The following is a 15,703-nucleotide window of genomic DNA, read 5'->3' on the forward strand; positions in this document are numbered from 1 at the left end:
GTAATCATTGTATTGTAGTTGTGTATTGCTAATGTGATTACCTTAGTAGCCATTATCTAGTCTGTGCATTCCAGACTACATGTATACCCTCAGTCTTTCTGTAGACATCATTTGGATGAACATTGTCCATGCAGCTTGAGATTCATCCAATGGGAGAGGCGATCTTGTCCAACCAATCGATGAGGACGCAGTGTATCCAAGTGGAAGGCTGTGTCTATAAAAGGGATTTCTTTAAGCCACCAGGTGGTTGTTGATGGATGCTGATGGATCCAGTCTAAGCTCTTAGGAGCTGACTAGAGGATCAGGATATCTTATGGCTTCAATCTAGGGACTCCGGTTCCGGTTGGAGACCATATCCACAGCCTAGGGATTTCAACTCTGGCTGCCAGGATTGTATCATCATACCAGGACTAGCTAAGGAGGACACTCAGGTTGGGACAGTTCAGTCACCTGTTATAGACTTTGCAGACCTCAGACAGCTTCCTAAATCTGGCGTTATTACAGTCACGGTGGGTGCCCGCCGAAAGCGGGATGCTGCTGGATTAGAGTAAGTAGCCCTGGAACCTTTAAGATCCATGAAGGTGTGAAAATGACCCCAAAAAAATGTATATCGTTTCTGACTGACCACATTCTTCCATAGTACAAAAGGAAAAACCATGCAATCTGTAGCAAAATCATCTTCCTGTTGACAATACACCATCTCATGCAGTAAAAAAAACCCATTGGTTACTATGGGCATAAATGGAGGGAAACTCATATTGTGGCCCCCTGCCTCTCCAGACGTCAATCTGTTTGAGAACCTTTGTAGTACCTCATGCAAAAGATTTGAGAGTGGGACAAAGTTCACATCAAAATAGCCACTCTGGGGGGTCATTCTGACATCCTGAAAAAGAAATTCTTGCAGAAACCAACCGAAAACTTACCAGGTAATGGATGCAAGAATTGTGAAGGTGATATCAAAGAAGGGATGTCATTTTAATGTGTAAATTGGTCTGTTAAGATGTTTTTAATTTTAACAGGTTTTGTTTTCAGTAAATGTGACCTCTCGATGCTGCAAATTCAACAAATGAGCATTTTCAGTTCATTACAACCTATAAAATGTTTGGAAACTCCATTGTGCATAATAGTTTGAAACAATGCATTTTACTTTTTTGTAATATTCAAAAAAATACTGTTATCATTGGGAATTTTGTCCAATAAACTTTGATTACTACTCTAAGGGTTGACGATTTGAACATTATACTGACTCATTTGCATCAACCATTTAGGAACATTAGAGAAAAATAGCATTGGCATAATAATTTGTAACGTGGTGTAATATTACAAAACAGATGATTTTAAAATACTTGCCTGTGCTCCATCAACATGCTATTGTGAAAAATATTAATCTAACAGTATGTATTTTTGTGGCTAATGTGTTACCTGATCATTATCTGTTCCCTGCCTGTAGAAAAATACTTACCACCTGTCATTGTCCAGGTGCAGCTCCAGTTCTGTTCTGCCATCTTGTGACTGCAGCTCCTAATTGGCCGGAAGTCAGAGTTAACGGTCACAAGCTCTCAATGCAAGTCTATGAGAGCCTTGTTTTGTAGACTTACATTTAGTAGTGACCTCCAACTTGCCAAACAAATACTGGAGCGATCCAACATGTCACTAACAGTAGATGGCCAGAGTGGTGCATAAAACAGAAGATGGCAACTGGTATGTATCTTGCTACAGGCAGGGAGCATAAATTAGTGATAAAATTCCAGGGATAAAATAATAAAAAAATAAATGCCAGCGTGATACTTTAATAAGTCTGATAAACTTACTGTGTAATAAACTGGCTGAGGAAACTTTTCCTTCCTACACCACTCTAAAAGAAACATCTTAGGAGTAACTTGAGGAAGGTAGTCCTTTCTGCAAATGAGAAATAGCTAAACATTAGCAAAAGAAAACAGAATTACTGCATGAAGCTTTTATCATTAAAGCATTATTTCATGTTCTAATTATATCCCCCCACATAAAAGTTTGTATTAACAGACTATGGGGTATACACACAAAGAAACCAAGCTAAGCTAAGACTGTGTTCATACTAGGTTTGTGACTTACATTCCGTGTAAGCACTGGGTAAAATCCCAGCAACAAAAATATACTGCTCAGTATAAGGCTTTCTTTCGGTTGTTTTTACTATTTCGTTTGTTTTTACTATTGAGGCTATTTATGAGATATGCAACTACAAGTGCATCAAAATAAATTAGCATATCATCAAAAAGTTAATTTATTTCAGTAATTCAATACTAAAAGGTGAAACACATATTACTAGTCATTACAAAACAGAGGGATCTATTTCAAGTGTTTATTTCTGTTAATGTTGGTGATTTTGTCTTACAGCCAATGAAAACCCAAAACTCATTATCTCATAAAATTAGAATACATTACTACAAAACACCTGCAAAGGATTCCTAAGCGTTTAAAATGGTCCTTTAGTCTGGTTCTGTAGGCTACACAATCATGGGGAAAACTGCTCACCTGACAGATGTCCAGAAGGCAGTCATTGACACACTCCACAAGGAGGGTAAGCCACAAAAGGTCATTGTTAACCCCTTCAGCCCCCGGGCACTTTCCGTTTTTGCGTTTTTGTTTTTTGCTCCTTTTCTTCCAAGAGCCGTAACTTTTTTATTATTCCGTCAATCTTGCCATATGAGGGCTTGTTTTTTGCGGGACGAGTTGTACTTTTAAATGAAATCATAAGTTTTACCATATAGTGTACTGGAAAACGGCAAAAAAATTCCAAGTGCGGAAAAATTGCAAAAAAAGTGGGATCGTACAATAGTTTTTGGGATATTTTATTCACGGTGTTCACTATATGGTAAAACTGATGTCTGGGTGTGATGCCTCAGGTCGGTGCGAGTTTGTAGACACCAAACATGTATAGGTTTACTTGTATCTAAGGGGTTAAAAAAAATTCACAAGTTTGTCCAATAAAAGTGGCGCACGTTTTGCGCCATTTTCCGAAACACGTAGAGTTCTTATTTTTTGGGATCTATGGCTCAGTGATGGCTTATTTTTTGCGTCTCGAGCTGACGTTTATAATGGTACCATTTTTGCGCAGATGCTACGTTCTGATCGCCTGTTATTGCATTTTGCGCAAAACTTGCGGCGACCAAAAAACGTAATTTTGGCGTTTGGAATTTTTTTGCCACTACGCCGTTTACCAATCAGAATAATTGATTTTATATTTTGATAGATCGGGCATTTCTGAACGCGGCGATACCAAATATGTGTATATTTATTTATTTTTTAACCCTTTAATTTTCAATGGGGGGAAAGGGGGGTGATTTGAACTTTTAGGTTTTTTGTTTTTTTTTTTATTTTTTAAAACTTTTTTTTTTACTTTTTTTTTTTATTTTACTAGTCCCCCTAGGGGGCTATAGCAATCAGCAATCCGATCGCTGATCGCTATCTGCTGATCACAGCAATACCGCTGTAATCAGCAGATTCACTCACTTTGGTTTTCCCTCTGCTCTCGGCCGAGGGAAAATGAAAGTGAAAGATCATAGCAGCAGGCGTCATCACATGACCCTGTGCTACGATGGCAACCACCGATAGTCACGTGATAACACACGTGACTTCCGGTGGGGGCGGCGGTGAGTAACAAACATGGCCGCGCGCATTTAAATCTTGCTGCCAGACTTTGGCAGCAAGATTTAAGGGGTTAATGGCCGCGGGTGGAAGCGATTCCACCCGCGGCTAGCAGGCACACATGTCAGCTGTTGAAAACAGCTGATATGTGTGCCGATCCACGCCGCCTGCCCGCGGCAGGGGGCGGGGCTTAACGGGACACGATCTATGACGGATAGATCCGTCCAAGGTCGTGAAGGGGTTAAAGAAGCTGGCTGTTCACAGAGTGCTTTATTCAAGCATATTAATGGAAATTTGAGTGGAAGAAAAAAAAAGTGTGGTAGAAAAAAAGTGCACAAGCAACCGAGATAACAGCAGCCTTGATAGGATTGTTAAGAAATGGCCATTCAAAAATTTGAGGGTGATTCACAAGGAGTGAACTTCTGCTGGAGTCAGTGCTTCAAGAGCCACCACACACAGACATATCCAGGACATGGGCTACAACTGTCACATTCCAGCATAGACAACGCCAGAAGCGTCTTACCTGGGCCAAGAAGAAAAAGAACTGGACTGTTGCTCAGGGGTCCAAGGTGGTGCTTTCAGATGAAAATATATTTTGCATTTCATTTGGTAATCAAGGTCCCACAGTCTGGAGGAAGAATGGAGAGGCCACAATCCAGGCTGCCTGAGGTCTAGTGTGAAGTCTCCACAATCAGTGATGGTTTGGGGAGCCATGTCCTCTGCTGGTGTAGCTTCACTATGTTTTATCAAGACCAAAGTCAGCGCAGCCATCTACCAGGTCATTTTAGAGCACAGGATTTGGCACCTGTGCACACTGTCAAAGTACCAATAATGGTTTAATAACCACAGTATCACTGTGCTTGATTGGCCAGCAAACTCGCCTGACTTAAACCCCATAGGGAATCTATGGGGTATTGTCAAGAAAAAGATGAAAGACACCAGGCCCAACTATGCAGACAAGCTGAAGGCTGCTATCAAAGTAACATGGGCTTCCATAACACCTCAGCAGTGCCACAAGCTGATCACCTCCATGCCACGCCGCACTGATGTAGTAATTCATGCAAAAGGAGCCCCGACCAAGTATTGACTGCATTTAGTGTACATACGTTAAGTAGGCCAACAATTCTTAGATGAATTGCAATGGTATGTTAAAATATCACTTTTAATGAAAATATTGAAGGACAAAAGTTCAGAAAACACTGTGTGACAAAAGACAAACAACATAAATGGATATGAAAATGACATGTATGGTCGTATATTTGCTGTATAGATGACAGCCAAAATATATAGGTTATAGCACAAAATAATATACCTTTATATGAGATAAACCGCACCAGATGTAAAAGATATATTAATACTAAGATGTTATAATATGTAATAAAGGTATAAACAGCAACATCAAAGTGCTGTCTTGCAAAGGCTAGAAACTGTGGCTATAGCAGTGGAAATATAAATATAACCAGGCTGTACTAGGGTACGAATGTGGCTTTATCTGCACCAAATGTAAAAAAACACAGAAAGGAGCTATTGTGCAATAATACTGTAAAGCAGACCTGGCCAAGGTGCGGCCTGTGGGCTACATCCGGCCCGCCTACTCTCTGTGACCAGCCCGCCTGGCTCAGGGCATCCTTGCTGGCCGATCAGTGATGAGGGCAATCTGACCTGTTGTCCGGAGCTCCAGGCTCCGGGAGGCCCGTGGTCAGATTGCCCCCATCACACGCTGCGTGCCGGGCAGAGAACAGAGGACAGATCCTGCAGCGCCGCACAGTGTAGGCAGCGGAACGCCGGAATCTGTCCTCTGTTCCCTGCCCGGCACCTTTCTCTGTGACACACACGCGCGCCCTGATGTCGTCAAGTACGGCGCGCGTGTGTGTCATTTCAAAAGTTCCCGCCCGGCAGGAGAAGAAGCTGCAGAAGCCGGGGCCTGTATGGAGAGAACAGCAGCGGCACAGCCAGAGCCCCTACAAGGGAAGAAGCAGCTGAGCGGGGGGCCCATACGGAGGTGCCTGAGGAGGGTGAGGTGAGCCGTGATTAGTAACCTGAGGGGACAATGGGGAAGGGGGGTAACTGGTGACTAGTATTTGGAGTGTAGTGATGTAGTATATGGGAATGTAGTTTTACAGGTGTAGTATATAGGGGTCTAGTGATGTATATGGGGATGTAGTGATGTATATTACAGGTGTAGTATATAGGAGTGTAGTGATGTATATTACAGGTGCAGTGATGTATCAGGTGCAGTATATAGGGGTGTAGTGATGTATATTACAGGTGTAGTATATAGGAGTGCAGTGATGTATATTACAGGTGTAGTATATAGGGGTGTAGTGATGTATATTACAGGTGTAGTATATAGGGATGTAGTGATATATATTACAGGTGTAGTATATAGAGGTGTAGTGATGTATATTACAGGTGTAGTAAATAGGGATGTAGTGATGTATATTACAGGTGTAGTATATAGAGGTGTAGTGATGTATATTACAGGTGTAGTATATAGGGATGTAGTGATGTATATTACAGGTGTAGTATATAGAGGTGTAGTGATGTATATTACAGGTGCAGTATATAGGAGTGTAGTGATGTATATTACAGGTGTAGTGTATAGGGATGTAGTGATGTATATTACAGGTGTAGTATATAGGGGTCTAGTGATGTATATGGGAATGTAGTGATGTATATTACAGGTGTAGTATATAGGACTGTAGTGATGTATATTACAGGTGCAGTATATAGGAGTGTGGTGATGTAGTATATGGGGATTGTTTGTGTATATATGTATATAGTGTGTGTGTGTTTGTGTGTGTATACGTATATATATATATATATATATATATATATATATATATATATCTCTATCTATGTATATATATGTGTGTATGTATATATATATATATATATATATATACATATACAGTCATATGAAAAAGTTTGGGCACCCCTATTAATGTTAACCTTTTTTCTTTATAACAATTTGGGTTTATGCAACAGCTATTTCAGTTTCATATATCTTATAACTGATGGACTCAGTAATATTTCTGGATTGAAATGAGGTTTATTGTACTAACAGAAAATGTGCAATCCACATTTAAACAAAATTTGACAGGTGCAAAAGTATGGGCACCTCAACAGAAAAGTGACATTAATATTTTGTAGATCCTCCTTTTGGAAAAATAACAGCCTCTAGTCACTTCCTGTAATTTTTAATGAGTTCCTGGATCCTGGATGAAGGTATATTTGACCATTCCTGTTTACAAAACAATTCCAGTTCAGTTAAGTTTGATGGTCGCTGAGCATGGACAGCACGCTTCAAATCATCCCACAGATGTTCAATGATATTCATGTCTGGGGACTGGGATTGCCATTCCAGAACATTGTCATTGTTCCTCTGCATGAATGCCTGAGTAGATTTGGAGAGGTGTTTTGGATCATTGTCTTGCTAAAATATCCATCCTCTGCATAACTTAAACTTCATCACTGATTCTTGCACATTATTGTCAAGAATCTGCTGATACTGAGTTGAATCCATGCGACCCTCAACTTTAACAAGATTCCCGGTGTCGACATTGGCCACACAGCCCCAAAGCATGATGGAACCTCCACCAAATTTTACTGTGAGTAGCAAGTGCTTTTCTTGGAATGCCGTGGTTTTTTGCCTCCATGCATAACGCCTTTTTGTATGGCTAAACAACTCAATCTTTGTTTCATCAGTCCATAGGACCTTCTTCCAAAATGTAACTGGATTGTCCAAATGTCCTTTTGCATACCTCAGGCAACTCTGTTTGTGGCGTGCTTGCAGAAACAGCTTCTTTCGCATCACTCTCCCATACAGCTTCTCCTTGTGCAAAGTGTGCTGTGTAGTTGACCGATGTACATTGACACCATCTGCAGCAAGATGATGCTGCAGGTCTTTGGAGGTAGTCTGTGGATTGTCTTGACTGTTCTCATCATTCTTCTTCTCTGCCTTTCTGATATTTTTCTTGGCCTGCCACTTATGGGCTTAACAAGAACTGTACCTGTGTTCTTCCATTTCCTTACTATGTTCCTCAAAGTGGAAACTGACAGTTTAAATCTCAGAGACAACTTTTTGTATCCTTCCCCCGAACAACTATGTTGAATAATCTTTGTTTTCAGATCATTTGAGAGTTGTTTTGAGGAGCCCATGATGCCACTCTTCATAGGAGATTCAAATAGGAGAACAACTTGCAAGTGGCCACCTTAAATACCTTTTCTCATGATTGGATACACCTGCCTATGAAGTTCAAAGCTCAATGAGGTTACAAAACCAATTTAGTGCTTTAGTAAGTCAGTAAAAAGTAGTTAGGAGTGTTCAAATCAAGAAATTGATAAGGGTGCCCATACTTTTGCACCAGTCAAATTTTGTTTAAATGCGGATTGCACATTTTCTGTTAGTACAAGAAACCCCATTTCAATCCAGAAATATTACTGAGTCCATCAGTTATTAGATATATGAAACTGAAATAGCTGTTGTAAAAACCCTGTTATAAAGAAGAAAGGTTAACATTAATCGGGGTGCCCAAACTATATATATATATATATATATATATATATATATATATATATATATATATATATATATATTATATTGTGACGTATCAACCGGCTGTATTACAAAGGGCCGGTATGTTTTGCAGAAGCATGGGTGCTCTGCAATGTGAAGTTGGCTGGGACCTGTGGTTCCACAGGACTGCATTACATGCAGAGCCATGGAAGGGTGTGTGATGCTGATTACCCTTGATTGAGCTGTTAATAAACCATATGGTCTGTTAAAGAGACAAATTGTTCCGGTGTGCGTTAATCCCGATACCTGACGTGTGGCCCCCATACACTCGGGGCCCCACATCGTTACATATGGTGGAGAATGCGGGCATGCGGTCTGGTTGCTAGGGGCAACGCAGCCTGGTTGCTAAGGGCAACGGCCTAGGACGTATTGCTGTGGATCGGCGGGTCCACGAAAATTTTGTCTGCGCACTCAAGCAGCTGGCGGTGGATCGGTGGGTCCACGAACAGGGACAGCGTGCTCCAGCGGCTGGCGGTGAATCAGCGGGTCTGCAGGGTTCTGTGCTGCAGTGGCGAGAAACCAGTGACTGGAGGTTCCAGGCCAAACGGAATTGCGAGGCCCTGCTTGGTGAGCAGTGATACACCACAGGCTGGAGATCCTGGTTGTACGGGCGGTACAACCCGGAAAGGTTAGTGGTTCTCTAACCCCCCCCCCCTGTCTTTGACCACCAGGTATTACCCATTGGAGCGCCCCTCCTGTTCCTCTTTTCGTTGCAGCATGAAGGGGCTCTTGAGCCAGCAGCACCCGCAGCATGTACCAGGAGGTCCAGTGACAGCAGTGGGGGCTGAAAGCCAAAAAGAGGGAATGGTCCATCCGGACGTTGTGGAAGAGCTGTACCAGTTCCTGGTCCGGGGACAGCAGGAACTGTCAGTGTGCGGCTATGTCGCAGCCATGGACCAGTTTGAGAGTTCCCTTCGGGGCCCAGTATGGACACTAGGTGCCCAGGGAGATGAGGGCGAACGGTGTGAACTGGGGGCTAAGGACATTGCATGGAAACCCCAAAAGGGGGCGGTGTCCCAAAAAGGGGTGGTTGCCCAAAAGGGGGCGGTGTCCCAAAAAGGGGTGGTTGCCCAAAAGGGGGTGGTGTCCCAAAAAGGGGTGGTTGCACAAAAGGGGGCGGTGTCCCAAAAAGGGGCGGTGGCCCAAAAGGCGGTGGTGACCCACCAGGGGGTGGAGCATTCACAAGCCGAACAGGTGGACTATAGCAAGGGGCAATGGGATTCGCCTTACCAATGTCCTACCTGCGGAATAGGCTATCTATCCGATGTGAGGCCACAAAAGTGCTCCGTGGACTTGAATGGGCTACGTGTGTCTGGTCTGTTAGACCCGGGGAGCTGGCTAACCTTAGTGAGATCCATGCCCAATCTCCATTTTATGGAAGGTAGGACAATAGAAGGAAGCTGTGTGCATGGGACCACTAAAGAATATCCTCTGGCCAGAGTGATGATTCAGACGCCCGACCGTATGGGGCGCCCAGACGTGGGTGTGGTTTGGGATTTGATCTATCCCGTTATCATAGGACAGGACTTTGAGTTGTTTAAAGACTTATGGAAGACAGAGGCCGGGACCGATTACACAGGAATGAGTCGGCCCCTGCCTAAGACAGCCTGTTTACCATATGAGGTTAAAAGGGGTCCTTGTTGTGCAGTTGTGTGTGGTAAGGAGGAGATAGCACCTCCTAAAATTGACTGTCCTAAGTTAGGGGTGACCAAAGAAAATGATGGACGGACCCAAGTTAGTGACGTGACGTCTCCAAAGGGAAGTGACAGTCTGACCACTAAAACCCAAGTAGTTTCAGGAGAGGAGACTGACACCTGGTTAAGCGGGGACATGTTAGTCCAGGACATCAGGGGGAGGGTTGATGACTGCAGTAAAGACACTGACTCTAGAAAGGGGACAAACGAGTACAGTGAGGTACAAATGGGCGAGAAGGGTAAAACATCCTCTCGACGCTGAAGATGTAATAAGCGCCGAGAGGGGGCACAATGTATGCCGTCTGAGGGTGCAGAGAAAGTGACATGCCTGGGTAATGAAGACATGGTGCCAGTAAAAACTGCTACGGTTGAGTCAGACAGTGATATCCTACAAAAGAAAGAGGAATCAGAGAGGGAACTGACACATTGTAACGACAGAAATCAGCCGGGTGAAAACGCAGAAAAGGAGCCAACCAAGGACGTAATGGGGGTGGTCCCTATGATTTCCCCGGGTGCAGCTGATAGTCTGTCAAGCGAGAGGGGAATAGGAAATGGAATCCTGGAGAGCGAGGGGGGAGGAATAATCCCCAACAGTCATGGTGAGCAGACTGGTGAACTACCGGGTGCTGGGGTGGATGACAGCGAATTCAACCCCAAATCTCTAAAAGGAACAGAGTGCCATGTTGAAGGGTGTGACACCCAGGCTGAGGGTGACACTGCAGAGACCCCAGAGGAAGTTGAAGGTAATGCAGTGAAGACCCAAGAAACAGCTGGCGCTGAAGTGAAGAGCGCCTCTGAGGAGGTGAAGTCTGGACCAGAGGTCTCATCCAGGACTGAGAGCTTGCCTGACCTGCTTGGTAAAACCAAGATGGAGGATATAGAGAAGGTCGTGGATAAGAAGAGTAAGAAACCCAAAAGGTTCTGCAGCTGAGGCGGGTACACTGGCAAGCGATGACAAGCTGCCAGAGAAACAGATACATTGGGACAACAGTGGTCCGTGCGATGAAGCCATGGAGAAGGAGTCGACCCCAGAGTTGAAAGCCGAATTCTCTCCCACTTCTGAGCAAGCTGACGAGCCACCTATCTGTGAGGCGGCTGAAGAGGAAGCAGCTGAGACCCAAGAAAGGGGTGACTATGACAAAGTTGAACCCCACGAAAAAGCCAGAGGTTTAGAGGCGGAAGAAGTCTCGGAAAGAGGGTGTCATAGACCAGAGAGGTCCGCAAGTGAAGAGTTATTCAAGAGGATGAGCAAAGACCATCTGCAACAAGAGATACTTCTTAGGCAGGCTACTGAGAGTCGAGTAAGGGAGCTGGAGAAAGAAGTGGCTGAGCTCCAAAGTCACTTGGCAGAGTACCAGTCCAGGTCCCAGGTAGCCTTGGAACAGATGGAGCAGCGAGTGTCGATCCTGACCAAACTTGTTGAAGAAGCAGGGGAGGCCCAAAGAGAGATGACTCTGGAAGCGAAACTGGACAAGCATGTGGAAGCGGCAGGGATGAATGAGACTTCTGTAGTCAAGTGCATGGTGGATATACCTGAGGACTTAAGAGAAGCGTGTGCCATCGAGTGCATGCATGACGACTTTAAGAGAGCTGTGGAAGCGTGTGAGGTCTATTGTACCCCAGAGGCTGAACAGTTAGTGATATTGTCCACCAGTGAAACTACTGGGCAGCGGGTGGCTATTCTAAAGGACATGCACTTCAGATGTGTTCGTATAAAGTGGCAGGTCCAACTGCGAAATGAGGAAGCCACAAGACAGCTAGAGTATAAAAGGAAAGCGCAGAGTCTGGCGGAAGATATCGTCCAAGTATCCTGGGCTCTGGTGGGGAGAGTCATTGGAAAAACCGGACGCGTCATGCAAGACATGGTGAATAAGTCAGGATTAGTGAGATTAAGAATCCCTGCTGCTAATGAGAGCAAGATACCCAGGGAAGCTGGTATGGTTCCGTTCGTCTGTGTCGGGACTGTAGAGAGTCTTGGAAACATTCAAAGCCTTCTTGGATATCGGCTACACCATGTACGTGACATGGAGCGGTTGAGGCAAGAAAACCTGAAAATTGAGGAGCAGCTTCGCCAATTGTGTGGGGGACAGCAGCCGTCTTCCACCCGTTGTTCAGGGGAGAGAAGTGGAAGATGGCGTGTCGGTCCAGTAGTTAAGACACGCGATAAAAGGAATCGCTGATCAAGAAGAAACCTACGATGCACTGTAGATAGTGGCCGCTATGAGCTTAGAGTTCCCGACAGTAGCCCTGGGGGTACACGAGTAAGCCTAGGTTCGGACAAGACTGTAGGTTTGACTGAGGACGTGTCTCTCTAATACGGTGACCCTGGGAGGGGGTCAGGGAGTGAACGGTCCGGAAAGGGGATGTCCTTTAACCCTAGGTTGACACGACAGGGTTTGGTGACAGTGTCGGGCGATGTCTCAGGGACTTATGCTCTTGGGCACCTTGGAGGGCCCTCTCGACTGGTGGGGCATGGCGGCGGTGATACCCTCTCTCGTGGCCCCAGGTCGTTGGCAAGTGTTCTCCTTTCCGGGTTTGAACAGAGGGGGGGGTATGTGACGTATCAACCGGCTGTATTACAAAGGGCCGGTATGTTTTGCAGAAGCATGGGAGCTCTGCAATGTGAAGTTGGCTGGGTTCTGTGGTTCCACAGGATTGCATTACATGCAGAGCCATGGAAGGGTGTGTGATGCTGATTACACACTCCTTACCACCTGTGGGTGTGGCTCCAGGGGTTAAAGCAATCCTGTCTCTGGACCTGGGTGGAGTGTGTCTAGGGCAGTCTAGATAGAGACTGGCTCTAAACTTCCAGTGTGTGTGCTGGAAACGCGGAGAGCAGAAGCAGGGTGTTTTGCTCTGCTCAGGAGACCTTCTCCTGAAGGAAGGGGCTTTTAGGTCCATGTGCAAAGCCTGGCTGGAGCCAGGGGGAACTTGGTAAGGACACTAGCCGCCTTCAGAGGAAGGTAACCCGGATTGGACTTTAAGGATAAAGCCAAGTACTGACAAGGGTCAGTGACACGTGTGAGGAAGTCCAAGAGTGTGTGGACTTTACGTTATGTGTTGGACTTTGAGGATAAAGCCAAGGCATGGCATCTTTCTGTTATGGGACCTAGCATGGTTTATTTGAGCTGTTAATAAACCATATGGTCTGTTAAAGAGACAAATTGTTCCAGTATGCGTTAATCCCGATACCTGACGTGTGGTCCCCATACACTCGGGGCCCCACATCGTTACAATATATATATATATATATATATATATATATATATATATATATATATATATATATATATATATATATATATATATATTGTGAGGTAGCGTGGTCGGCTGCGCAGCAGAAGACACGGGATCCAGGCACCAAGGGTCACAGCACACGGTTTAATATCCAAACAAAAGTCCACAACAGTACACATGTGCCTCTCCGGCAGAGAACTCAGGGAGTTGTGTTCACTCCCTCACACCCGGCACACCCGCCCTTGTTCCTGTTTCCTTTTAACCCTTCCTTCAGCCTGTAGGGAAACAGCATTAACCCTGGAGTGGAGTTACCTTCTATCATGGAGTGAGCACAACCGGGGCGAGACATACCGGCCGTCATAGATAACCCCGGTCACAGTCTCACATACCCCCCCCCCCTCAGTTCAAGCGTGCGGGGTTGAACTCCCGCCATCAAACACGGGCCGCGGGACAAGGCATCGGCGTTGCCCTGCAACCTACCGGCCCGGTGTTCAACCGTAAACCGGAAGTTCTGCAGAGAAAGGAACCACCGGGTAACCCGGGTATTCCGTTCCTTGGCGGACCTCATCCAGACCAGCGGAGAGTGATCCGTCACCAAGCGAAACTGCCGTCCCAGCAGGTAATAGCGTAGGGACTCCAAGGCCCACTTGATCGCCAGGCACTCCTTCTCCACTACGCTATAATTCCGCTCGGGAGGGGTGAGCTTCCTACTTAAGAAGGTGACGGGGTGTTCCTCCCCCTGAACCACCTGAGACAGCACTGCACCCAGGCCGACCTCCGAGGCGTCAGTCTGTACTATGAACTCCTTCCGGAAATCAGGGTTGACAAGAACGGGCTGTCCGCACAGGACCCCCTTCAAGGCCCGGAAGGAGTCCTCGGCCTGCGGAGTCCAGCGCACCATGACGGACTTCTTGCCTTTGAGAAGGTCCGTCAAGGGGGCTGATAGTCCCGCAAAATCTTTTACAAACCTCCTGTAATACCCCACGATACCCAGGAAGGCCCTAACCTGCTTCGTGGTCAGGGGTCTAGGCCACTTCTGGATCGCCTCAACTTTGTTAATTTGAGGCTTAATCACTCCTTGGCCTATTACGTAGCCCAAGTAGCGGGCTTCCGTGAGCCCCAACGCACATTTCTTGGGATTGGCTGTCAATCCGGCTGTTCGGAGCGCGTTCACCACCGCTTGTACCTGTTCCAAGTGGGTCTGCCACTCAGAGCTGTAAATAATGATGTCATCAAGGTACGCTGATGCATACGCCTGGTGGGGTTCCAGCACCAAGTCCATCAACCTCTGGAACGTGACCGGAGCGCCATGTAACCCAAAAGGCAAGACAACATAGTGGAAGAGACCCTCCGGCGTAACAAAAGCGGTTTTCTCCTTGGCGGACTCAGTCAGTGGCACCTGCCAGTACCCCTTGGTCAGGTCGAGCGTGGTGAAATATCGCGCCTGTCCCAGCCTATCAATCAGCTCATCCACCCGGGGCATGGGGTAGAGATCGAACTTGGATATTTCGTTCAATCTCCTAAAGTCATTGCAGAACCTTAAGGAGCCATCGGGTTTTGGTATTAGGACAATGGGACTAGCCCATTCACTCCGGGATTTTTCGATGACCCCCAGGCGTAGCATTGTCTTCACTTCCTCTGATATGGCTTGTCTTCGAGCCTCCGGCACCCGGTATGACTTCAGGCGTACCTTCAGGTGAGGCTCGGTGACAATGTCATGTCGTATCAGACTGGTCCTACCAGGCAGCTCTGAGAAGACATCGGGGTTCTGCTGAACCAGCCGTCTGGCCTCTCGCCTCTGTGTCTTGGTGAGGGCTTCTCCAATCCTTAATTCCGGTTCGTCCTCTCCGGAGGTCGTTGGAGCCGGATGTGAACGACCCGAAGAGGAGGGAGATGGGGAGAAAACAACCATCAGGCTTTCCCGTTCCTGCCAAGGTTTTAATAGGTTGATATGGTATATTTGTTCGGGTTTCCGCCTACCGGGCTGCAATACTTTATAGTTGACCACCCCGACTCTTTCCTTTATCTCGTAGGGGCCTTGCCACTGAGCCAGGAATTTACTCTCCGCCGTGGGGATTAAAACCAACACCCGATCCCCGGGTTTAAAGGTCCGCACGGTGGCTTGTCTATTGTAGCGGCCGCTTTGCGCAGCCTGAGCCTCCTGTAAATGCTCCTTCACAATTGGCATGACCGCGCTTATGCGGTTCTGCATTCCTAAAATGTGTTCAATCACACTTTTATGGGGGGTGGGCTCCTGCTCCCAGGTTTCTTTTGCCAGGTCCAACAATCCCCGGGGATGTCGCCCGTATACAACTCAAAAGGCGAAAACCCCGTGGATGCCTGTGGCACCTCTCGTATGGCAAACATCAAATAGGGAAGCATCATATCCCAGTCTTTCCCGTCTTTGGAGATCACCCTTTTGAGCATGGTTTTCAGGGTTTTATTGAATCGTTCTACTAACCCATCCGTCTGAGGATGATACACAGACGTACGCAACTGCTTGATCTGGATAATCCACAACCACCTTAAATACTTCATGCCACTATTCAATAATTAGAACAACTTAGAA

At 46.0% G+C, this 15,703-nt stretch overlaps 1 protein-coding gene across 3 annotated transcripts in view; it reads right to left on the minus strand.

Annotated features, from left to right (window-relative positions):
• Positions 1 to 15,703, minus strand: part of DUS2 (dihydrouridine synthase 2) — a 498,816-nt gene that overhangs the window by 87,095 nt on the left and 396,018 nt on the right. For all 3 annotated transcript variants that reach the window (XM_075325642.1, XM_075325643.1, XM_075325644.1), the window contains one exon: positions 1,812 to 1,899. In XM_075325642.1, coding sequence (XP_075181757.1) covers positions 1,812 to 1,899 — 88 coding nt within the window. The remainder of the gene's footprint in view (positions 1 to 1,811; positions 1,900 to 15,703) is intronic.

Source organism: Anomaloglossus baeobatrachus, chromosome 10, assembly GCF_048569485.1.
Source record: "Anomaloglossus baeobatrachus isolate aAnoBae1 chromosome 10, aAnoBae1.hap1, whole genome shotgun sequence".
NCBI classification, from domain to species: Eukaryota; Metazoa; Chordata; class Amphibia; order Anura; family Aromobatidae; genus Anomaloglossus; species Anomaloglossus baeobatrachus.